At 44.6% G+C, this 25,894-nt stretch overlaps 2 protein-coding genes across 2 annotated transcripts; both read left to right on the forward strand.

The window, feature by feature from the left end:
• Positions 1 to 784: 784 nt before the first annotated feature.
• LOC309482055 (uncharacterized protein) lies at positions 785 to 4,176 on the forward strand. The gene has a single exon (XM_082147264.1). It carries the CDS (start codon positions 1,691 to 1,693, stop codon positions 3,020 to 3,022), a length of 1,332 nt encoding a protein of 443 aa, XP_082003390.1. The 5' UTR covers positions 785 to 1,690; the 3' UTR covers positions 3,023 to 4,176.
• A 182-nt stretch (positions 4,177 to 4,358) lies between these two features.
• lamp5 (lysosomal associated membrane protein family member 5) lies at positions 4,359 to 19,573 on the forward strand. Its single transcript, XM_082147318.1, has 6 exons — positions 4,359 to 4,540; positions 5,234 to 5,412; positions 5,687 to 5,818; positions 5,954 to 6,071; positions 12,044 to 12,232; positions 16,678 to 19,573. The coding sequence occupies exons 1-6, from the start codon at positions 4,504 to 4,506 to the stop codon at positions 16,851 to 16,853; spliced, it is 831 nt and encodes a 276-aa protein (XP_082003444.1). The 5' UTR covers positions 4,359 to 4,503; the 3' UTR covers positions 16,854 to 19,573.
• Positions 19,574 to 25,894: the final 6,321 nt, after the last annotated feature.

Raw genomic sequence — 25,894 nt, forward strand, 5'->3', positions numbered from 1 at the left:
TTTTTTCACATATTATGGATTCCATTGGGACCCAAACGGTTCAAGGTCCAAATGACAGTTTCATTGCCGCTTCAAAGGGCTTTAAACGATACCAGACGATGAATAAGGGTCTTATCTAGCGAAGCGATCGGTCATTTCAAAAATAAAATAAAAAGTTGACGTTTTATAAGCACAAATGTTCGGCTTGCTCTGTTCTGTGATGCGCGTTCGTGACGTCACGTAATACGCAATTACGTTGAAAAGGTCACGCTTGAAAAATTGAAGAAAATGTTCTTTTTGGCTTTTTAATATTAAAACACTCAGGATGCGCACACGAAATGGGCATTTTAAACGATAAACTGACACAAATACATTTGAAAATGTTTATATGGTCCTCCTTCCGCACATTTGTAAACACATCAAACTTGACCTTTTCAACGTAATTGCGTATTACGTGACGTCACGAACGCGCATCACAGAACAGAGCAAGGCGAACATTTGTGCTTATAAAACGTCAACTTTTTATTTTATTTTTGAAATGACCGATCGTTTCGCTAGATAAGACCCTTATTCATCGTCTGGTATCGTTTAAAGCCCTTTGAAGCGGCAATGAAACTGTCATTTGGACCTTGAACCGTTTGGGTCCCAATGGAATCCATAATATGTGGAAAAATCCTGGAATGTTTTCATCAAAAACCTTAATTTCTTTTCGACTGAAGAAAGAAAGACATGGACATCTTGGATGACATGGGGGTGAGTAAATTATCAGCAAAAGTTTTTTCAAAAGTGAACTTCTCCTTTAAAAGAACAACGTTTTTTAGCGTGAAGAACATTTAATAATCTTAAGAAGCTTTATATACCACTTTATACAATAGATTGTTTTAAAGCAAGCCGTTTTACAGTATGTAAAACATGATAGAATATAAGAATTACGGCTCACCGGTGTGTTCATGTTTTTACTCGCGTCTGAACAGAAGAAACTAACTGGAGATTTTCACAACAAAGAAGGCGGAGCCTCAGAGCCACACCTTCCTGTTACATCATCATCACCACCGACCAATGGGTGTTCAGAGGTGTTTAACAGCCAGAGCAAACTTTTCAAGAAAGCTGTTTCTAACTCCAGAAACACTTCGTTTTGGCCTGATTTTTTTTGGAACCAGTAGATGTTTTCAGCTGTTTCGCTAACTTACGTTAGATTTGTGCCGCATCTCATTCACTGTGTGGAAATGCCTCTGATTTCATAGAGATGTGGCTGAAAGCACATTAAATGTTCGGAGTAAATTATGTTCTCTGTTGAGTATGTATAGCATTTTCAAATATCACTTATATATGTCAGATAGCAGCGACATATTATGTGCAAAAAACCCAAAGCACCTCCAGTTGTTCGATGTCCAACGCTGCAAATGTGTAATTTATCCAAAGATATGAATAAGAAGAAAGCCTTCGGTGTCTGTATCAGTAGACTTGAGTTAGTGAAACCTCCCCCTTTCCAGTCAATAATCACATGCAGTAATTGGCACATGTATTCATATCATTCAGCTGGCGCTCTCAGAAGCCCTTATTACAATCAGCACATTAATACACATCCACTTATGAACAATAAAGTGTGATAATGAGATTCGTGTTGTCGTGGAAACTCCACAGCGCAGCAGTATAAAGAGTGCGGAGATCAGCAGCGGAGAGACGATTGCCTGAGGAACGAGTCTTAAACATGCTGAAGCTCGACTCCAAGACAGACACCAGGATCCTTTTGGACGCCATCTCCAACGACAAGATCCACCTGGCCAGGTTCATCCTAGACGCTCTGGATGGGAAGATCATCGACTCCGAGACGGAAGGAGCACAGACGCCTCTGGTTTCCGCCGTGTTCCTCCAAGATTCGCAGGCGAGGAGCAGGTTCATGAATCTCCTCTTGCAGAGAGGAGCGAGTGTGAACCGGCCGGACGAGAGCGGGCGTACGGCGCTAAGCTACGCCTGTGAGATGGGATTCCTGGATGCGGTGAAGATCCTGGTGGAGAACGGAGCCGATCCCGAGGTGGCGGACTCCTGGGGGAATACGCCACTCATGTACGGCGTCGTGGCCAGACGTCCAGCCGTCGTGGAGTTTCTGGTGCGCGCTTTTAAAAGACTGGGACTACAGATCGACCGGCAGAACAAGGTGGGAAATTCTGCGGTCGAGGTGGCGAAGCATCTCGGACACACGGAGTGTTTACAGGCGCTCCGGAGTCTCTCCAGGAGGATTCATGACGACACGCTGGCTGAAAGACTTTCCACCGTGAGCATCGATGAAGATGAGGAGCCCAGCGAGAGAAGAGCTCCACCTGAAGAAGGGACTCGCCTTCACGTCGGTTTAACCCGGAAAAGATCCCTTGGTCTGCGGAACCGAATCCAGTCGATGGACTCTATTGAGGAATATGAGAGGGAAAGTGATGCGTTCTCATCACAAGGCCTCATGTTCTCTAGTGTTTCAGCATCAAAACCTCCTCGGAAACATGTGGATCATCTGCCTAACAGCTCGAACAATCTCCTGCCTGCCCTGTTTTACTCGCCGAGACCCTCCAAAACACCATGGAGAAGCTGCACTCCTGATTCTCCTCCGTCGGGTCCTCTTGGCATTTTATTAACTCCTTTCGGCAAAAGCGCCAAAGAAGAGCTTGAGGAAGCTAAGAAACGTCTGCCCGTCCGGAGGTTTGATGAACGCTATTATCAGAAGAGGTGCAGTTTACCAACGAGCACTCTGGCAGCGGCGGCCCCGGAGCGCAGTAAGAGCAAATCCCAGCGGAAATCCCCCGGGAACACCGGGAACAGATCCACAAGCTCTCTCGGCGGCCGGCTGTTGAGGAGATTCACGTTCCCGGAGCTCAAGCGGAGCAGCGGAGAGGCTTGCGGAGCTTCGGATCTGCCCGGACGCTGTATCCCGAGGTCAGAGACGTTTCCCCTGGGAAAGAGCCATCCTCAAGTGGGAAGCAAGCCGAGCATCGACAGCATTAGTGCAGTCAAGTGTGAGTTTGACTTTCAGTGTAAAGCTGCTCCAAATGCCTGATCATGAGCGGATTAATCTCTCATGAGCACGAACTACTGCAGCTTCAATATAATACAAGAGAATGGGACACACAACGATATTAACTAGTTACATGTTTTAGGACATAAATGATCTTTGTGTTGTGGACATTTTGTGTCATTTTCCACATTTTCCTGCAGCTGATGCCGTTTCAGCAAGATGTCCATCAGTGAAACAGACTCACGGGTTCACATCTCTTCACCAGCACTTCTGGAAAACAAATTGGTAACACTTTACAATTAGGTTCATTAGTTAACATTAGCTAACATGACCTAAGAATGAACAATACTTCAGGATTTATCAATCTTAGTTAATATTAATTTCAGCATTTACTAATATGTTGTTAAAATCAAAGGTAGTATTTGTTAATATTATTAATGCACTGTGAACTAACATGAACAAACAATGAACAGCTGTATTTTTATTAACAAATATTAATAAATACATTAACAAATGTATTGTTCATTGTTCATTTTATTAAATACATTAACTAATGTTAACTAATGAACTTTTTTGTAAAGTGTTACCAAAAATGTATATTACTCTTTTTCGTGCCAGTATTTTGCATACCGGTCATTTATGTTAGGGCAGACCGGGGCTAGTTGTCACAGTGGTTTATTTTTGAAAGTCAATTTCTGTTTAGACACAAACCTAACAGCTACAAAAATTAAAAAAATATTTACAATTATTGGGAACATTGGTTTTGCCCCGGTCAATAACTGTGAACGTGTGTGGTTTTTTTTTTCTTCTTCTCCATTCAACACTCGTTACCCCTATAGCAGATATAGATATAGAATATTGTCACTCTATACGGGGTAAGTTGTCATCTGTCATTAAACAGCCTCTGCATACAAAAAAAGGCAATTAAGAAATATTTTACAAAACGTTGACATACAGAAAACTATCAGAAACTGCAATTAATGAATTGCTTAAAAATACGCACAACAAACCACGTTTATGAATTCATGAAAAATACTCGTCTGAATGTATGCGAGTGTTTTATTGTAAATTGCTTAAAAAATGATTGTATTTTATGACAGTGCTCTAATACGCATTAAAACCCTGATAGATCCTGAAGATGCAGACCATGTGACAACTAACCCCCAGTGTCCCATAAAAGGATGTTTTTGTTTTTTACTAAATGCAATAAAGTGCATCCCTGCAGAAAAGGCATTCCCTTTATTGCGTTTCCCTGCGGAAAACCACCGAAGGACTTTAACGTGCGCGTCGTGCGCGAGCAGGAGTGAAGCACACCGGCTGATGATGATGATGATGATGTGATGATGATGTGATCGCTGGACGCGGGCTCGTGTCGCGCTGCAGTGCGGGGTCCGCGGAGTGTCCGAGCGCACGAGTGATGCGTGCGCGTCGCGAGCGTCTGCAGGCGTGAATCACGCGCACCTGCATCTGATGCTGGAGTTCCTCTGGAATCTTCCGCTCATTCCCTGCAGGATCTTCTCTTCATGATGGAGTTTCACTGCACTGCACTTCTGCTGCTCGGTAAGTTCTGCTCGCATGTTTATGGCATAAAAACCTATAGTTTATTTTTGACATATAGCGCTTTATACGAGACAGGCGCGTGCAATACGCAGCTTCGCGAGCAGGAAAATAGCAGAATCAGCGATGCAAACTTCATCAAATATGAGGCTCGTTTTTGTCAAACTTGCGGATATTGTACAGTAGCCGCCGTGATCTGCTGGGAGTTTGATTCTCTTACATGTATGTGTAACAAACGCTTAATTATTATTACACTATTAATTTATCAGAATGAGAAAGAAGCACAAATCTAAGATCCACTGAAGAGAAACTGAGGAAAACTACAGAATTCTAAAAAGAAATCTGCTTCCAGTTGTAGTTTCTGGAAGCTTTGTGTTAGATCTGACTTTAGTGTCCAGGAGAGAATGTGTGTTTCTTGTTTCACTGCAGAGAAACTGTGTGTCTCAAACCCTGGTGGACGAAACAAAGAGCAGCTCCCAACACAATAGAACACATTAGAAACAGAGTAGAACAGGCAAGACTCATTAACTGTGTGTGAGACTGTATGATCTCCTGGTTTTCTCCTGGTTTCTCCTGATTTCCCCTGGTTTCCCCGGTTTCTCCTCATTTCTCCTGGTTTCTCCTGGTTTCTCCTGGTTTCTCCTGATTTCCCCTGGTTTCTCCTGATTTCTCCTGGTTTCTCCTGATTTCCCACAGGCTCTCTGTCAGCGCTCAGTGTTTCTGCGGAGCAGGAGGTGGAGAATCTCTCTGGACTGTCAGCGAATCCCGACCGGGAGATTTTTGTGGTCCGGGAAAATGAAACGACCTGCTTGATGGCGGAGTTTGCGGTGAAATTCCTGATTCCATACGATGTTCTGGCGCTGAACGGAATCGACGTGAGCGACTCTATTCTGTCTCACTGAATCCTAAATGAACCGTTCTGAGTTGATCTGGTTGAATAAAAACAGCAACATGGATTCCAGTTGGATTTGATCCTTTAGGATCCTTGATTCAGAAGTTAAAACATCATTATCCTGCTGGTCCCATCAAGATGCTTTATACGTTTGGAAACTTAAAACATGAGATGATGCTTATATCATATATATATATTTATTTATGCGTGTGTGTGTGTGTGTGTGTGTGTGTGTGTGTGTGTGTTTGTGTGTGTAGCTGATAACGGAGCAGGCATCCGTGTCGATCCCGCGTGGAGCTCAGATTGCTGGGAAATGCGGGAACACCGACTCAGAGCTTCATATCTCATGGATCAATCACTCCTTCACATTCCGAATCTTCTTCTCAAAGGTTTGGATCCGAGCAGAAACTGATGATCATCCATCACTGCACTTCACTGTTCATGTGGATTACTCATGCGCGTGTGTGTGTGTGTGTGTGTGTGTGTGTGTGTGTGTGTGTGTGTGTGTGTGTGTGTGTGTGTAGGAGAAACACACGATGGGCAGTGATGGAAAAGCGAAGGAAACTGAAGTGTGGAAGATGAACAAGGTTCAGCTGGTCTATGACACGTCAGAGAAGACACACTTCAGTAGCGCTTATAATCGTGAGTAAAACACTCTCGGCACATTTGTGTTCAAAATAAAATCAATAATCGGTTACAGATTAACATTAGTAAATAATCATCATCTTTTACAGAAATAGACTTGATTTGTGATTTAATGCTCCAGTTCATGTAAACTCAGGATCTCGACACTGGATTTAACCTGCAGATCATTGATATTATTTTGGCTCATGATTGATGAGCTTTTATTGTTGAAAATGAGCTTTTCTTCTGCATGTTTTTGGTTTGAGACACAAAGCCGAGCGCTGCAGATCTGCGTCCTCCACTGCGACATCACTGCGCTTTCACACACACACTCCGACCACCACTGCGCTTTCACACACACACTCCGACCATCACTGCGCTTTCACACACACACTCCGACCATCACTGCACTTTCACAAACACACACACACACACCGACCACCACTGCGCTTTCACACACACACTCCGACCATCACTGCGCTTTCACACACACACTCCGACCATCACTGCACTTTCAAACACACACACACACACACCGACCATCACTGCGCTTTCACACACACACTCCGACCATCACTGCGCTTTCACACACACACACTCCGACCATCACTGCGCTTTCACACACACACTCCGACCATCACTGCGCTTTCGCGCTTTCACACACACACTCCGACCATCACTGCGCTTTCACACACACACTCCGACCATCACTGCGCTGAACACACACACTCCGACCATCACTGCGCTTTCACTCACACACTCCGACCATCACTGCGCTACACACTCACACACACCGACCATCACTGCGCTTTCACACACACACACTCCGACCATCACTGCGCTACACACTCACACATACCGACCACCACTGCGCTTTTACACACTCACACACACCGACCATCACTGCGCTACACACTCACACACTCCGACCATCACTGCGCTTTCACTCACACACTCCGACCATCACTGCGCTACACACTCACACACACCGACCATCACTGCGCTTTTACACACTCACACACACCGACCATCACTGCGCTACACACTCACACACTCCGACCATCACTGCGCTTTCACTCACACACTCCGACCATCACTGCGCTACACACTCACACACACCGACCATCACTGCGTTTTCACACACACACACTCCGACCATCACTGCGCTACACACACACACTCCGACCATCACTGCGCTTTCACTCACACACTCCGACCATCACTGCGCTACACACTCACACACACCGACCATCACTGCGCTTTCACACACACACACACACTCCGACCATCACTGCGCTACACACTCACACACACCGACCACCACTGCGCTTTTACACACTCACACACACCGACCATCACTGCGCTTTTACACACTCACACACACCGACCATCACTGCGCTTTTACACACTCACACACACCGCAGTGATCTGCGCTGCCATCACTGCGCTTTTACACACTCACAAACACCGACCATCACTGCGCTACACACTCACACACTCCGACCATCACTGCGCTTTTACACACTCACACACACCGACCATCACTGCGCTACACACTCACACACACCGACCATCACTGCGCTACACACTCACACACTCCGACCATCACTGCGCTTTTACACACTCACACACTCCGACCATCACTGCGCTTTTACACACACACACACACACACACACACTGACCATCACTGCGCTACACACACACACACACTCCGACCATCACTGCGCTTTTACACACTCACACACACCGACCATCACTGCGCTTTTACACACTCACACACTCCGACCATCACTGCGCTTTTACACACACACACTCTGACCATCACTGCGCTACACACTCACACACACCGTCATCACTGCGCTTTTACACACTCACACACTCCGACCATCACTGCACTTTTACACACTCACACACACCGACCATCACTGCTCTTTTACACACTCACACACACCAACCATCACTGCGCTTTTACACACTCACACACCCCGACCATCACTGCGCTACACACTCACACACTCCGACCATCACTGCGCTTTTACACACTCACACACACCGACCATCACTGCGCTATACACTCACACACACCGACCATCACTGCGCTACACACTCACACACTCCGACCATCACTGCGCTTTCACACACTCACACACACCGACCATCACTGCGCATTTACACACTCACACACTCCGACCATCACTGCGCTTTTACACACTCACACACCGACCATCACTGCTCTTTTACACACTCATACACACCAACCATCACTGCGCTTTTACACACTCACACACTCTGACCATCACTGCGCTTTCACACACTCACACTCTCCGACCATCACTGCGCTTTTACACACTCACACACACCGACCACCACTGCGCTTTTATACACACCACTGCGCTACACACTCACACACACCGTCATCACTGCGCTTTTACACATTCACACACTCCGACCATCACTGCACTTTTACACACTCACACACTCCGACCACCACTGCGCTTTTACACACTCACACACACCGACCATCACTGCGCTTTCACACACACACACACACCTCTGCGCTACACACTCACACACACTGTCATCACTGCGCTTTTACACACTCACACACACCGACCATCACTGCGCTTTTACACACTCACACTCCGACCATCACTGCGCTTTTACACACTCACACACTCCAACCATCACTGCGCTTTCACACACACCACTGCGCTACACACTCACACACACCGTCATCACTGCGCTTTTACACACTCACACACACCGTCATCACTGCGCTTTTACACACTCACACACTCCGACCATCATTGCGCTTTTACACACTCACACACACTCCGACCATCACTGCGCTTTTACACACACACTCCGACCATCACTGCGCTTTTACACTCACACACTCCGACCATCACTGCGCTTTTACACACACACACACACACACCGACCATCACTGCGCTTTTACACACTCACACTCCGACCATCACTGCGCTTTTACACACACACACACTCCAACCATCACTGCGCTTTCACACACACCACTGCGCTACACACTCACACACACCGTCATCACTGCGCTTTTACACACACACACACACCGTCATCACTGTGCTTTTACACACTCACACACACCGTCATCACTGCGCTTTTACACACACACACACACCGTCATCACTGTGCTTTTACACACTCACACACACCGTCATCACTGCGCTTTTACACACTCACACACTCCGACCATCACTGCGCTTTTACACGTTCACACACACCGACCATCACTGCGCTTTTACACGCTCACACCCTCCCGACTATCACTGCGCTTTTACACGTTCACACACATCGACCATCACTGCGCTTTTACACGCTCACACACTCCGACTATCACTGTACTTTTACACACTCACACACACCGACCATCACTGCGCTTTTACACGCTCACACACACCGACCACCACTGCGCTTTTACGCTTTTACACGTTCACACACACCGACCATCACTGCGCTTTTACACGCTCACACGCTCACACGCACCGACCATCACTGCGCTTTTACACACTCACACACACCGACTATCACTGCGCTTTTACACACTCACACACACCGACCATCACTGCGCTTTTACACGTTCACACACACCGACCATCACTGCGCTTTTACACGCTCACACGCACCGACTATCACTGCGCTTTTACACACACACCGACTATCACTGCGCTTTTACACGTTCACACGCACCGACCATCACTGCGCTTTTACACACTCACACTTACACGCACCGACCATCACTGCGCTTTTACACACTCACACGCACCGACCATCACTGCGCTTTAACACACTCACACACACCGACTATCACTGCGCTTTTACACACTCACACGCACCGACCATCACTGCGCTTTTTACACACTCACACACACCGACTATCACTGCGCTTTTACACACTCACACGCACCGACCATCACTGCGCTTTTTACACACTCACACACACCGACTATCACTGCGCTTTTACACACTCACACACACCGACTATCACTGCGCTTTTACGCACTCACACACACCGACTATCACTGCGCTTTTACACGCTCACACGCACCGGCCATCACTGCGCTTTAACACACTCACACACACCGACTATCACTGCGCTTTTACACACACACACGCACCGACCATCACTGCGCTTTTTACACACTCACACACACCGACTATCACTGCAATACACACTCACACACACACCGACCATCACTGCGCTTTTACACACTCACACACACCGACTATCACTGCGCTTTTACACGCTCACACGCACCGACCATCACTGCGCTTTAACACACTCACACACACCGACTATCACTGCGCTTTTACACACTCACACACACCGACTATCACTGCGCTTTACACACTCACACACACCGACTATCACTGCGCTTTTACACACTCACACACTCCGACCATCACTGCGCTTTTACACACTCACACACTCCGACTATCACTGCGCTTTTACACACTCACACACTCCGACCATCACTGCGCTTTTACACACTCACATACACCGACTATCACTGCGCTTTTACACACTCACACACTCCGACTATCACTGCGCTTTACACACTCACACACACCGACCATCACTGCGCTTTTACACACTCACATACACCGACTATCACTGCGCTTTTACACACTCCGACTATCACTGCGCTTTTACACACTCACACACTCCGACTATCACTGCGCTTTTACACACTCACACACTCCGACTATCACTGCGCTTGCACACACTTTTGAAAGTCACGTGTCTAGTATCTGTAAAACCGCATTCTTCCTTCTTAAAAATATATCTAAATTACGTCATATGCTCTCATTGACAAATGCGGAACAGTTAGTCCATGCGTTCATGACCTCAATGCTAGATTACTGTAATGCTCTACTGGGTGGTTGTCCTGCACACTTAATAAACAAACTACAGCTGGTCCAAAACGCAGCAGCTCGAGTTCTTACCAGAACCAGGAAGTATGACCATATTAGCCCGGTTCTGTCAACACTGCACTGGCTCCCTATTAAACATCGTATACATTTTAAAATATTGCTGATTACTTAAAAAGCACTAAATGGTTTAGCTCCGCAGTGCTTGAGCGAGCTCTTAACGCATTATAGTCCTTCACGTCTATTGCGATCTCAGAATTCCGGCCAGTTGATAATACCTAGAATATCAAAATCGACTGCTGGCGGCAGATCCTTCTCCTATTTAGCACCAAAACTCTGGAACAGTCTTCCTAACATTGTCCGGGAAGCAGACACACTCTGTCAGTTCAAAGCTAGACTAAAAACACATCTCTTTGACCTAGCATACACATAACACATTATAGACTTCTATAATTCAATGTTAGGCTGCATAGATTAGGTCAGCCGGAACCAGGAACACTTCCCATAAATCCTGATGTACTCGTTACATCATAAGAAGAATGGCGTCTACGCTAATATTAGTCTTTTTAGAAGGTTTGCGTTCTCGAGCTCCAAACACTGTTGTTGTGCGAATGAGCGGTCGGAGCGCGTTGAGGGTTTTCTGTGAGAACGGTGTGTGTTAGCGGCCGTTAAGTTAATAACTAATGATCTTTACAACGGAAGTGAAACAATCAAAACTAACTTTATCTGGACAATAACTTTATTCTAGATCTGCTGTAAAGCCTAAACAATCTCTGTTACTGTAATCTCCTATTAACACTGCAAAGCTGCTGTGAAACATCTATATTGTTAAAGCGCTGTATAAATGAAGGTGACTAGACTTGACTTGACACTCACACACACCGACCATCACTGCGCTTTCACACACTCACACACACCGACTGACGACTTGCTACAGGATCTCGCCTGCTTCGTTACCATTTCAACTGTTTGTTCGATCTAGTTTAGCTAGAACTGCAGTGAATAAAAGATGATTCTGCTGATCAGAGTTCTGATGGAGGTGTAATGACCGTGTGTGTGTGTATGTGTGTGTGTGCAGCGGGGAAACACACGGCCAGCACACACCTCCTCTCAGCGCTGGTCACTCCTGCTGGACGCTCGTACGTGTGTTCGGCTCAGCAAACGCTCACCATGATCTCCAGTGACCATCAGAAGGGCATCACCGTCTACATGTACGACACACAGATTCAGCCCTTCGACATCACAAGCGACTTCGTCTTCAGTGAACGTAAGCTTGAACACGTTACAGCACAAAACATCAGATTATAGCTGTCATCAAGACATGTTTCTGCAGCTTCGGATTTACTGCATTGGGAAGTTATTTTTATGGAAATTAAACACATTTTCCTCCCTTAAAAATCAGCTTCAGTGCAAAACATGATGATCATCCTCAGGGTTTCTGTCTCGTTTTCCAGCACAAATATATAAACATTCTTAAATCAAGATACAGTCAAACCAAAAATTATTCAGACACCAGATATCATTTTTGATATTGTTCACTAGTGTGATCAGGACACTATAGTTCATTAGTGTAAGTGAGGAGAGCTAAATATAGTAAACTGTGACATATTATACCCAGAAACTCTTCATACAGGGACTACCAGTGACATTAATACACATTTGGGAGCAGAAATGATTCGGACACTTTGAGCTGATCATGTTTTGCTGAAGTGTTTTATCTTTAATTGCTAATGCTCTTTTTACACACAGACTGAACTAAATGAAGCATTGCTTGGTGATTGGTTGAGCTAAACTGGTATTATCTAATTGTGTAGTTAAATTTAACAGCTGACAGATATTCAACATAATTCATGTGTGAGACAGTCTAACAGAAGGACGGACAACACCAGTCAAATATCAACTGAGTTCATAACTCTGAGTTCTGCTCATATTTTATCACCATTTTGTAAACTATAGTGAATAAACTGATAAAGTGTTGAAGATGTCTGAATAAATTTTGGTTTGACTGTACATTTACTGGTGAAGCACAATTACTTAAAATATTTAATCTTGCTTAATGAAAAATGTCTCAAAATGAAGTTGTGCTTAAAACAAGAACAAATATCTCAGTGGATTCAGAAAAATAATCTTGTTTTCTCTTTGAATTAAGCACAAACTCACTTCATCTTTCAGAAAACACTTTATATCTTCAGTCATTTTGCTTCTTCTCCAGTAAATGTGTCTTGATTTAAAAATGTTTAGATGTTTGTGCTGGAGAACGAGACAGAAACTCTGAGGAAGAACATCATGCTTTGCAGTGTTTCTGCAGTCCGGTTTCTTCCAGTGCATTCTGCATTTCCTAATCTGAGTTTCCTACTCGAAAATTCCAAGTCGGAAATTCCTAGTAGAAATTCTTGTTCTGAGTTTCCACGTCAGAATCGGAGCCATAGACTTTCAACATGGCGGAGGAGAGAACGATTGCTTCACATGCTATCAGAATGATTATAAATATGAGTTTCCTTTGTTTCTGCAGTCCGGTTTCTTCCAGTGTGTGTGTGTGTGTGTGTGTGTGTGTGTGTGTGTGTGTGTGTGTCTGTCGCAGTGGTTTAGTAGTTCAGGTTCTGGTTTGAACAGGTTAGTTGTGTTGCGTGACCTCTCGGTGACCTGTGAGATGTGTGTGTGAGAGTGTGTGAGGGTGTAATGGCTGTTTACTGCAGTGAGCGTTCCTCTTCTCTTTATAGTCTCAGTGATTTATGGGCCGTTTGCTTCAGCGCTGAACAAAAGCTCGTCCCGCTGAGCGTCTCGCCCGGCAACATTACAGCTCCCTGTCCACCACCGATGTGAAGGGAACAAAAGCTTACACTAGAAAATAAAGCTTCTGAACCTCCAGCTAAACCTGTTTTTTTTTTGTTTTTTTTTGCAGCAATATTTTTGGTTCCTCAAAGAAGGGTTCAGAGATCAGTTCTTATTAAAAGAGACGATTTTTCTTATTGTGAAGAGTCTTTTATTAATCTAAAGAATCTTTTCTCTCCACTTTAAAGAACCTTCAGTGGTTCCATGGATGTTAAAGCTTCCTCATGGAACCAGTGATGTCAGTCATTTGTCAGTGTGTGTCGGAGTGTGTGTGTGTAGGAGTGTGTGTGTCGCAGTTAGTGTGTGTCGGAGTGTGTGTGTCGCAGTTAGTGTGTGTAGGAGTGTGTGTGTCGGAGTGTGTGTCACAGTAAGTGTGTGTAGGAGTGTGTGTGTAGGAGTGTGTGGATCTGACTTCTGTCAGCGCATGAAGAGGATGAAGATGTTTCTGACAGATCTGTGTGTGTCGGAGTGTGTGTCGGAGTGTGTGTCGGAGTGTGTGTCGGAGTGTGTGTGTCGGAGTGTGTGTGTCGGAGTGTGTGTGTCGGAGTGTGTGTGTCGGAGTGTGTGTGTCGGAGTGTGTGTCGGAGTGTGTGTCGGAGTGTGTGCGTCGGAGTGTGTGCGTCGGAGTGTGTGCGTCGGAGTGTGTGCGTCGGAGTGTGTGCGTCGGAGTGTGTGGATCTGACGTCTGTCAGCGCATGAAGAGGATGAAGATGTTTCTGACAGATCTGTGTGTGTAAGAGTGTGTGTAGGAGTGTGTGTGTAGGAGTGTGTGGATCTGACTTCTGTCAGCGCATGAAGAGGATGAAGATGTTTCTGACAGATCTGTGTGTGTCGGAGTGTGTGTCGGAGTGTGTGTCGGAGTGTGTGTCGGAGTGTGTGTCGGAGTGTGTGTCGGAGTGTGTGTCGGAGTGTGTGTCGGAGTGTGTGTCGGAGTGTGTGTCGGAGTGTGTGTCGGAGTGTGTGTCGGAGTGTGTGTCGGAGTGTGTGTCGGAGTGTGTGCGTCGGAGTGTGTGTCGGAGTGTGTGCGTCGGAGTGTGTGGATCTGACGTCTGTCAGCGCATGAAGAGGATGAAGATGTTTCTGACAGATCTGTGTGTGTAAGAGTGTGTGTAGGAGTGTGTGTAAGAGTGTGTGTAGTGTGTGCAGGAGTGTGTGGATCTGACGTCTGTCAGCGCATGAAGAGGATGAAGATGTTTCTGACAGATCTGCTGCTTCTGCACAATCTTATTTAAGGCGGTGGTGTTCGCTCATCATTCTCACACGCTGACCTCAGCAACACACATTAAAACTCAGCAAACTGATTCTCTAACAACGTGTGAATTTAACTTGTGCGCATGATTGGAATATCACATAAATCAGTTGTGAATAAAGCAGCGTTTCCATCCCACAGTTGGCACAAAATATCAGTAATAAACTGTACGTTTCTGCAATCGGCTGTTTCTCCTCCATCATAAACGAGTGTCTCAGAGCGTCAGACGACACACAGTAAACGCTGTCATGTTCTCTGGCGTTCGGATGCTGGTGTTCGGGAACACACTCGTGTGTGTGAGACGCTTCTGGAGGGAATTACACCAAATCATTCTGATCACACACTTCGACTCCCCCGTTTCAGAAACACCAAACCAACATTAGAGACGCTGAGATGCCATTGGTCCACTGGTTACTGTATGTTTTTCTATCATAATTTATGTGCAAACCAACAAATCCTAAAGCAGAACCACATCCCCATCACATGCTATCAGAATTATCATAAACACAAGTTTCCTAGTCGAAACTGGACATGAACACACTCTCAAATCATATTTACTTCTGAAAGCTCTGAGAATTTGGACTCTCAAGTTTCCGAGTTGAGCGAGTCATGAACCTAAAACATGAGGAGAACCAGTGGCTGTGACTGATGTGCTTTATGAGTTTCTCCACAACAGCTGCATCATCTTTTATTGTTGTTAAAGTCGTACATATTTACATGTATGAATAATCATTTGAAACATATTGTATGTTTTATACACAGTGATGCTGCCTTCACATGCTATGATTATAAATATGAGTTTCCTACTAAAAATTCTGCCTTTCCTAATCTGAGTTTCCTACTCGAAAATTCCAAGTCGGAAATTCCTAGTAGAAATTCTTGTTCTGAGTTTCCACGTCAGAATCGGAGCCATAGACTTTCAACATGGCGGAGGAGAGAACGATTGCTTCACATGCTATCAGAATGATTATAAATATGAGTTTCCTAGTTTGAAATTCTGACTTGGAATTTTTGACTAGGAAACTCATATGTACAATAATTCTGATTATTCATACATGTACATATGCCCGACTTTAACAACAATACAAGATAATGCAGCTGTTGTGGAGAAACTTCTAAAGAACATCAGTCACAGCCGCTCGTTCTCTCCTCCGCCATGTTGAACGTGTATGACTCGCCCAGCTCAGTCCAAATGATCTCAGTGTTTCTCAGTAGTAAATACGACTTGAGATGGCGGTCATGTCCAGTTTCCTACTAGGAAACTCGTATTCACGCTAACTCTGCCAGCTTGTGATGCAGCACTAACTCGTGCGATCCGCTGAAGCTCCAGTGACGTGTTTCCAGTCTCTCGTGAGATTGTGTTGAACATGACCAGATGTCTGACTTCAGCTTCACTGAGTTTCAAGGCTCATTCGCCACAGACACGTGACAAGCATTTTTTAATGCGATATCTCAGAGTTTGTATAAAACTAGGTGGATTGAAACATATCCAATGAAAATCTTGTTAAAGTAGATGTTCGGCGGCCTTGAGGTGCAAAAGAACAGATCCTGAAACCTTACAACATTCACGTGGCTGATAGATGCTGATTTCGGCTGTGTTTGTGACGGAGGGTGTGTTTCTCTCCTCTCAGCGTATAAGTGTATAACGGACGAGCGCGAGCAGCTGGAGCAGATGTTGCCGCTGGTGTTGGGTCTCATCCTGGGCCTGATCATCGTCATCACCATCTCGGTTTACCACTTCCACCTGAAGCTGAGCGCTCAGCAGCCGCCGCTGCCCCGGGACCGCTCGCTCTACAAGAACATGTGAACTGTCCATGCACACGCCATACGCACATCATCACGACTCCTGTTTCTCCTGTTTCTCTCTGGTCTGTGTGTGTCCAGTGTCTCGTAGGATGTTAGATGTCTAACGCCATCATCCTGTAACTGCTGCACTCCTCATGTGTGTCGTTTTCCACAACTAATGTATAAAAATAGAGATATTTCAATTGCTTAAAGGATATAAATAAGGTACAATGATTAATGATGATTGCATATTACTTTATGATTATAAAATATTTAATGTTTTTCAAAATGAGACAAAAATGAAATAAATGATTTTGTGTCCATGTAGTGATGTGTGTATTAGTGTGAAACAGGATGTGTGTTCAACTTTTATCTTCGATGACTGGGGTTTTTCTTTTACATCTGAAAAAGGGAAAATTTAAGGTTTATGCCTTCAAGTGCTGCCGGAATTATCATAAATACGAGTTTCCTACTCTCAATTTTCTAGTCGGCGTTTCCTAGTCTGAGTTTCCCAGTTGGAAATTCCTAGTTGGAGTCATAAACGTTCAACATGGCGGAGGAGAGAACGATTGCTGCTGTGACTGATGTTCTTCATTAGTTTTTCCACAACAGCTGCATCAACTTGTATTGTTGTTAAAGTAGTGCATATTTACATTTATGAATAATCATTTGAAGCATATTGTATATTTTATACACTGAAATTCCACAGCCCTTGTATAGAACGAGCTTGTATGCTGCTATTACATGCAAACGGAAACTTCTTACTACCCACTTCTGAAGTCATGATTATTGCTGCATTAACGTGATATCGGAATTATAGTAAATACCAATTCCTAGTTGGGGTTCCTAGTCTGAGTTTCCTATTCTGAGTTTCCTAGTTGGGGTTCCTAGTCGGAGTTTCCTAGTTGGGGTTCCTAGTCTGGGTTTCCTAGTCGGGGTTTCCTAGTCGGGGTTTCCTAGTCGGAGTTTCCTAGTCGGGGTTTCCTAGTCGGAGTTTCCTAGTCGGAGTTTCCTAGTTGGGGTTCCTAGTTGGGGTTCCTAGTCTGAGTTTCCTTGTTGGAGTTTCCTAGTCGGAGTTTCCTAGTTGGGGTTTCCTAATCGGAGTTTCCTAGTTGGGGTTTCCTAGTCGGGGTTTCCTATTCGGAGTTTCCAAGTTGGAGTTTCCTATTCGGAGTTTCCAAGTTGGGGTTCCTAGTCGGAGTTTCGTAGTCGGAGTTTCCTATTCTGAGTTTCCTAGTTGGGGTTCCTAGTCTGAGTTTCCTAGTCGGAGTTTCCTATTCGGAGTTTCCTAGTTGGGGTTTCCTAATCGGAGTTTCCTAGTTGGGGTTTCCTAGTCTGAGTTTCCTAGTTGGGGTTTCCTAGTCTGAGTTTCCAAGTTGGGGTTCCTAGTCTGAGTTTCCTAGTTGGAGTTTCCTAGTCGGAGTTTCCTAGTTGGGGTTCCTAGTTGGGGTTTCCTAATCGGAGTTTCCTAGTTGGGGTTCCTAGTCTGAGTTTCCTAGTTGGAGTTTCCTAGTCGGAGTTTCCTAGTTGGAGTTTCCAAGTCGGAGTTTCCTAGTCGGAGTTTCCTAGTTGGGGTTTCCTAGTCGGAGTTTCCTAGTCGGAGTTTCCTAGTCGGAGTTTCCTAGTTGGGGTTTCCTAGTCGGAGTTTACTAGTTGTAAATTGGACATGAATGCACTCTCAAGTTGTATTTAATTTCTCAAGTAATTTCCTACTGCCCGATTTTTAAGTTGTGATATGAACTCATCCCGTTCAAGCGCTTTGTTGTGTGAAAGAACAGGAATCATGGAGGACACCAGGTTTGTTCTTGGCTATTTCTTGAGGAAATCTTATTAAAGCCAAAATGTATAGAAGAAATTTGATTTTGAATAAAATGTAGCGTCCTGCCGTACGCACTGTCTAGATATTCAGCATGCACTTGACCGAAATTCCAGGATCGTCAGCACTTTCACTGTTCATAAAACATACAATATGCTTCCAATGGTTTTTTATATATGTAAATATGCACTACTTTAACGAAAAGACTACTTTTTTTTGTGGAAAAAAGTGAATGAACAATAGCAGTCAGAGCAGCAATCATTCTCTCCTCTGTCATGTTGAAAGTTTATGACTCACCCAACAGGGAAACTCAGGTCAAAATTATCTCTGAGTTTCCTAGTAGTAAATATGAGTTGAGAGGGTGTTCATGTCCGATTTCTGACTAGGAAACACATATTCACGATAATTCTGATAGCACATGAAGGCAGCGTTAGATCCGTCAGAATGAAACATGACACGGAGACGAATGGGAAATCAATAAGAAGCGTTCGGACGGCAGCAGTCACATCACTGGCATTGAAGATTTCCACAAATGAGGTGCGATCCTCACAGATCAATGTCTCGAGTCTCAGACACTGAAGACTTTATTGATCTGACACTCAATTAAAAACTCACTTTCTGTTGGGACGAAGTGATTTATGTTGCACTGCGCTCATAAAACACTGTTGCTCAAGGGTGATTCATCGTGCTTCAGTTCTTTCAGGATTTTCACATGCTTTCTAATTTCTTTTCAGTCTCATGTCATTGTGTGTGTGTGTGTGTGAGAGAGAGAGTTAGTGCACATAATGCTCATGCTGCAGCTCAAGTCTCATTCAAGCATGTTCATATCATTCAATAAACCATTTTTTTGTCAAACTGTTCCTTTTTTATGTCGTACTTTCAAAACTGTACAGGCACATTTATTGTATACATGAAGAGTTCAGATGCAAAAGCCTCTAAGTGCTATCTGAAAATTTCTTCTAGAATTATCATTTTTATCAAGCTCGTATATTTAAGTTCAGTAATTTCACTTAAATGACAATTAATAGGTAATTTTCATTGCTATTTAAGTGAAATTACTGAACTTAAATATACGAGCTTGATAAAAATGACTGTAGCGCCCCCTAGAGCTAACCAATACCAGAACAGGGCAACTAACATCTACCTAGGTCCGGGGTGTGGTCTGCCTTGAGTGACTCACAAAGGAGTTATTATTGAGTTGAACAGTTGACAGTTTTATTGCCTCAGGGAACACAACAATGAACACAGTTCTGTAATGTACCAAGAGTGAAAATAAAATAAACAAAAATAGAGCTCTTTCAATAATAAAAGAAAAGAAAATGTCCGTGGGAGCTGACACTTCAGCTCAGTGCTCCTTTAAGTTGAGGAGTATGAAATTGAGTTCAGAGTTCAGTTCCTGGTCCTTTTGTGTGTGTAAAGTCCACTACTACTACCCGGGTAGAGTTAATAGCGTAAGTGTATTCTTATCTGTATCCTGTCTGCACGAAACTAGTCCGACGTCCTCGGTGGCTGGTCCCACGGCTGGCCACACCGTTCTCACGACCATCCACCGTCACTCTGGGCTGGGCTCGCCATCTTTGATTCATCTATTTCTCTCGTAGTGGTCAAAATAACAAAAAAACCAACCTACACAAGCAGTGTAAAGTAGTAAGTTATTCTGTTCTATTTCTCCATTTCAAACATGAGATCTCATTAACTTATTTCTTCCATTTAGTGCATCTTACAGCGTATGACCAATGGCTAAAGACATACCTTGCTTACAGTAAAATGAATTACCACATGTAATGGCAACTGGTATTTTAGCACTAAATACATATCATGAACTTTTACATATCAACAATTTGTACTTAACATTAACAAATTCATTATTTATCATCACATTTATATGTGACATATTCCTTAACTGCTTTTAAGGTAACACACATCTTAATATTGACGCTTTTCAACATGAATTGAATTAAATGATCAGTGTTAACACATTTAACATGTACATTGAAATAACCCAAATCAAACACTGTAGTTGGCAACAGATCATTAATGTGTCATTAGTATTTAACTCCATTAACTGAATGTTTTAATACCAACAAAAATTTATGTATTGCACTTTAGTTTCAAACACTTCCACCAAGCTATAAATCCTCCTTAATACAATACAAACTATTAGCTTGGCACTTAGCAATTAATGATTAACGGCTAGCGATTAGCTAGCGATCTTTTGAGAGCATAAATACAATGATACAATATACACCAAAGTACACTGAAACATTAGACAACAGTCTTATAACCCCGATTGGTTTTTTATGTTAAGTATCTGAACTTTACAGTGGTTTTTCTGCTCACTGTGGTTAACAACATGCTAGCAAAAGAAATGTTTAAACTCACCGGAGTTTCAAACAGCAACAACCCGACCGAGGCTGCTCCTCTCGTGCTCACAGTTGATGCTCTACTAATAAAGGAGCTAATCAGTGTAGATACGTGTATATACTCAAAGTTTCACACAATTATGTTGCGTTACATACCAGCAATTGTTCACAGCTTGCACGCGGTTTCAGGACGTTTCAGGAAGAGATCTACCAAGACATGAAAACTGCGTGTAGTCCTCTCTACTGTTTATGACGCTCTAGTGTATTGCGCTCTCTGGTGGGGCAACATAGAACTACACCTCTAAACAACATATATGGTTTTAGTAGCCCTATGTTTCATATGGGTTACACCCTCCCCCCTTGACTCTGCATGGGTCCCTTCATGCTTGGAGATAGGGTCCCTTTGGAAACTATCATTACCCCCAACAATGTCAAATTCTTGGTTAAAGCTCTCTAAAAGACTCCTTTGAAGGGATATTAAGGGTTTCCCCAATTGTACTGGAAACGGTCTGGTGGTCGCCGTGACCTCTCAGATTTGCCTGTAGGGTCATCTGTTTCTCCATCCTCAATATTTTCACTTTTCTCTGTTTTTTCAGTTGTCTCAGAGGTTTGTGTTCGAGGCAACTCGTTTTGCTGAACTTCATCAACAGCTTCTCCATTCCCAGGGTCCTCTGTACTAACAGGAGAAACATCACTGTCGTACTCAATAACGGCTGGAATTACATTCGTCACGCCAGGTGAAGTTACATCTTTTCCGGTAGCGAGTTGCTCATCCATAATCTCTGGCTCATTTCCTTCAATCATCTCAGGAGGTGTCCCAACAGGTTCTGCAGGTGACTCAGGGGGACTGCCTTCAATAGGCTCATCCTAAGGCTGGGAGTTTGAGGAGGTCATTGGCATGGCTGGTAAATTGTTACCCCCTGCGGCTGGGGTTACAGTGGTTTGCTGCCTCCTGGGAATTTCATACACCTGAAAGAACCTTTCCTCAGGAATGACAGACAGCTGGGTAGGACAAAAGGGTGAATCATCCTCAGACTCTGAGTGCTCTTCAAGTGGCTGAGTTTGACTACGCCTAGTTCTTGGCTGGCGGGCCTTTGGTTTCGGCTTTTCGGTTTCCTCAGTTTCGGATAAGTCACCGCAAGGGAGTAGGAGATCCCTATGTAGGGTGCGACTGGGACCATCTCCGTTCAGGGGGTGCACTGTGTACACAGGTAAGTCGCCCATCTTTTTCAGAACTTTGTACATAGTGGGCTCCCACTTATCCGCAAGCTTGTGTTTGTTTCTCAACCGCAAGTTCCTTACTAACACTTGGTCACCTTCCTCTAGCGTTGATTCTCTTACTGCTTTGTCAAAGCGACGTTTGTTTCTCTCAGCAACCTTTTGTGAATTCCTGGTGGCGATCTGATAACTCTCCTCAAGGCGTGCTTTCAGGTTTCTCACATACTGAGAGTGAGATTTAGGAGCACCATCTTTAACAGGTAAGCTAAAGGCAATATCTATTGGTAACCTTGGCTGGCGCCCGAACAGCAACTCATACGGACTGAAGCCGGTAACCTCGTTCTTGGTGCAATTATAAGCATGAGTTAGGGGTTTTACATAGTCACGCCAGTGATTTTTATCCTTTTCTCTCAAGGTTCCTAACATGCCTAGCAGTGTTCGGTTGAATCGTTCGACCGGGTTTCCCCTCGGATGATAGGGACTTGTGCGTACTTTGGTAATGCCGGCTAGGGTACAGAGCTCTTTGATGAGTTGAGACTCGAAATCCCTGCCCTGATCACTAAGCAGACGCTCTGGAAACCCGTAGTGCACCAAATACTGCTCCCAAAGACACTTTGCAACTGTTGTAGCCTTCTGGTCTTTGGTTGGTATGGCAACAGCATACTTGGTAAAGTGATCTGTTATGACCAAGATGTCTTTGGTGTTGCGACTGTCAGGCTCCAAAGACAAAAAGTCCATGCATACCAATTCCATGGGACGAGTTGTCTGGATATTCACAAGAGGTGCTGATTTCTCAGGTGGTGTTTTTCTTCTTACACAACGTCCACATGACTTGATCTTTTTCTCCACATCAGTAGCCATCTTAGGCCAGTAAAATCTTGATCGGACCAAGTCGAGAGTTCTTTCCAAACCCATATGCCCCATATCGTCGTGGAGGCATGTAAGAATAGCGGACCTTAGGAGCTCGGGAGCCACAAATTGGTAAGTGGTGTCGTCTTCTGATCGGCGGGTTCTGTAGAGGAGACCATTTCTCAACTCCAACCGTTTCCATTCCTTAAGCATTAACTTAAGTTCCAGAGAATCGGGACTAGGATTGGGGTTTGCTTCATCTCCAACCTCCAACAGGTTGACAACATGACCAATGACCGGATCAGACCTCTGATGTTGCTTGAGTTCTGCCTCACTGAACGTAGGTATGGTAGAACAACCCAGCGCTTCCTCATCTGCATAGATGTCACGCACTGCGTCCGTGTGAAGGGCAAGGGACTCTACCAAGGTGATAGAAGGTAGGTTGTTGTCACTGTGTCAGCTGGAATGTCTGTTTGGGCAGGAGATGAAGACAGATGGTGAGAAGCAAATTGTTTAATTCGCTCTCTTTCCTCAAGAGAAACATGGTCATCGGCCAGAGTGTCACAGGGCCGCCTGGAAAGGCCGTCTGCGTCTTGGTTGCTTTTCCCAGCCCGATACTTTATGTTAAAGTCGAAGGTGGAAAGTGAAGCTAGCCAGCGATAATTGGCAGCATCAAGTTTAGCTGACTTTAGCACATATGTTAACGGATTGTTGTCTGTTACAACCGAGAATGTGTTTCCATAGAGGTAGTCTTGGAACTTTTCCACAATGGACCACTTCAAAGCTAGAAATTCCAGCTTATGGGCTGGATACCGCTTTTCACTTGGCGAAAGCCCTCTGCTAGCATAGGCGATTACTCGCATTTCACCATCCTGTTCTTGATACAGGGCAGCCCCTAGACCAGAAGTGCTTGCGTCTGTATGAAGAACATACGGTAGTTTTGGATTAGCGAATCCAAGTACTGGTGAGGAGGTGAGTTTGTCTATAATCGCCACAAAAGCTTCTTGGCAAGCAGGTGTCCACCGGTCGGCAAAGGGTTCTTTGGGGTTGAAGAACCTCCCAGGGCATGGTGTTACTTTTCTACCCTTCCTGTAAGGTGGGTAACCCCCGGTGAGGTCATTCAAGGGTTTGACTATTTTGGAATAGTCCTTTATGAATCGGCGATAATACCCTGCGAAGCCTAGAAAGGACTTGAGCTCGCTGAGGGTTTGTGGTCTTGGCCAAGTGCGGAGTGCACTGACCTTTTCAGGATCAGTCTCCACCCCTTTGCTGGAAACAATGTGCCCTAGATAGCGCACTGAGCTTTGGAAGAACCGACACTTTGCTGGAGAAAGTTTCAAGCCATTTTCTCTCAATTGCTGAAGGACATGTAAAAGTCTGGTTTCATGTTCTTCTAATGTACTTGAAAACACAATGACGTCATCCAAGAACACAAGTACTTCCTTCAGATGGAGACTGCCCATACACCGCTCCATTAATCGTTGGAAAGTACTAGGAGCGTTGGTGATGCCTTGGGGCATACGGTTGAACTCGTAAAAACCCAAAGGGCACACAAAAGCAGTCTTAGGCTTGTCACGTTCCTCCATCTCAATCTGATAATAACCAGACTTGAGATCCATTACTGAAAACCACTTGGATCCAGCAAGGGCTGAGAATGCTTCCTCAAGGTTAGGGAGAGCATATGCGTCTCGTATCGTCAACGCATTTAGCTTGTGATAGTCAATGCAAAGGCGGACCTCTCCATTTTTTTTCCGGACCACCACGATTGGCGATGAATAAGGGGACTCTGATTCTTGAATCACTCCTGCATCAAGGAGTGTTTTCAGATGTTTCCGTACTGCCTCATAATCGTTTGGGTGAATTGGTCTGGACTTTTCTTTGAAGGGTGTTTCATCTTTCAGGTTTATGTGGTGCTTCACTTTGGATGCGTGTCCAAAATCGAGATCGTGTTGGGCGAAAACATCAGCATAAGCATGTAGACTCTGGGTTATCCTATCCTTCCACTCTTTTGGGAGAGGGGAGTCACCAAAGTCAAATGTTAGTTTTTCCTTGGTAGGTTCACTGACTGACTGAGAAGTGACAGGATCAACATTCTTGTTTGAAGCAAGCTGTCATAGATCTCCTCAGGAGTGAAAAGCTCGGCAAGGACACAGTTGGAGGGGAGTGTCAGGTCATGCTCAGTTTCATTCCTAATCCACACAGGTAATTTGTGGGGGTTCTGCTTGTGCAAGGTGACAAGACAGCACTCCACAAAGATTCCACCCGGCAGAATAGATAATGTTGGCTGTTCAACCACTGCGCATTCTTCAAAGGAACTAGCCGTGACATTGCCCTCAAGAAGGACTCTCCCTTGAGCGGGTATCACTGGCTGCACTTTGTCGTTAAAGGTTACTAAACCCATTCTCCCTGAAGAGCTCACTTCTCTCCGGAGCTTAAGTGTGCGAAGGAGTTGTCTATAGCCATAGACAGAAGACAGGTCGTTTGGGTTTTTTCTGTGACAATGTTCATCTTACAAGACATCAAGTGCATTTGTCCCAACCAGTACAGGTAAGTCATAGTTAATGCGTAAGTCTGGAACTACTAGCGCTAAAGTAAAAACTTCAGGTTCAGTTTCAACAAAGCTCTTTGGAAACTTGAGGATGAGCGGTATGTAGCCCAAGTACGGAACATTTTGGCCACTAGCACCCTCAACGTCCAGACCGTCAATGGGCTGAATGGGGTGTTCTGAAAGATTGCTGTTGTAGAAGGAAGCAGATACAGTGGTCACTTGAGACCCAGTGTCAAGGAGGCAATTACAGTTAACCCCTGACACAATAA

This window comes from Leuciscus leuciscus (genome assembly GCF_965113295.1).
Source record: "Leuciscus leuciscus genome assembly, chromosome: 19".
NCBI classification, from domain to species: domain Eukaryota; kingdom Metazoa; phylum Chordata; class Actinopteri; order Cypriniformes; family Leuciscidae; genus Leuciscus; species Leuciscus leuciscus.

Bases quoted from the DNA above. Each gene is read 5' to 3' on its own strand.
- LOC309482055 (XM_082147264.1), top strand. From the start codon at position 1,691: ATGCTGAAGCTCGACTCCAAGACAGACACCAGGATCCTTTTGGACGCC.
- lamp5 (XM_082147318.1), top strand. From the start codon at position 4,504: ATGATGGAGTTTCACTGCACTGCACTTCTGCTGCTCG. The intron at 5,819-5,953 runs GTTTGGATCCGA...GTGTGTGTGTAG, and splicing joins TCCGAATCTTCTTCTCAAAG to GAGAAACACACGATGGGCAG. The intron at 6,072-12,043 runs GTGAGTAAAACA...GTGTGTGTGCAG, and splicing joins CTTCAGTAGCGCTTATAATC to CGGGGAAACACACGGCCAGC.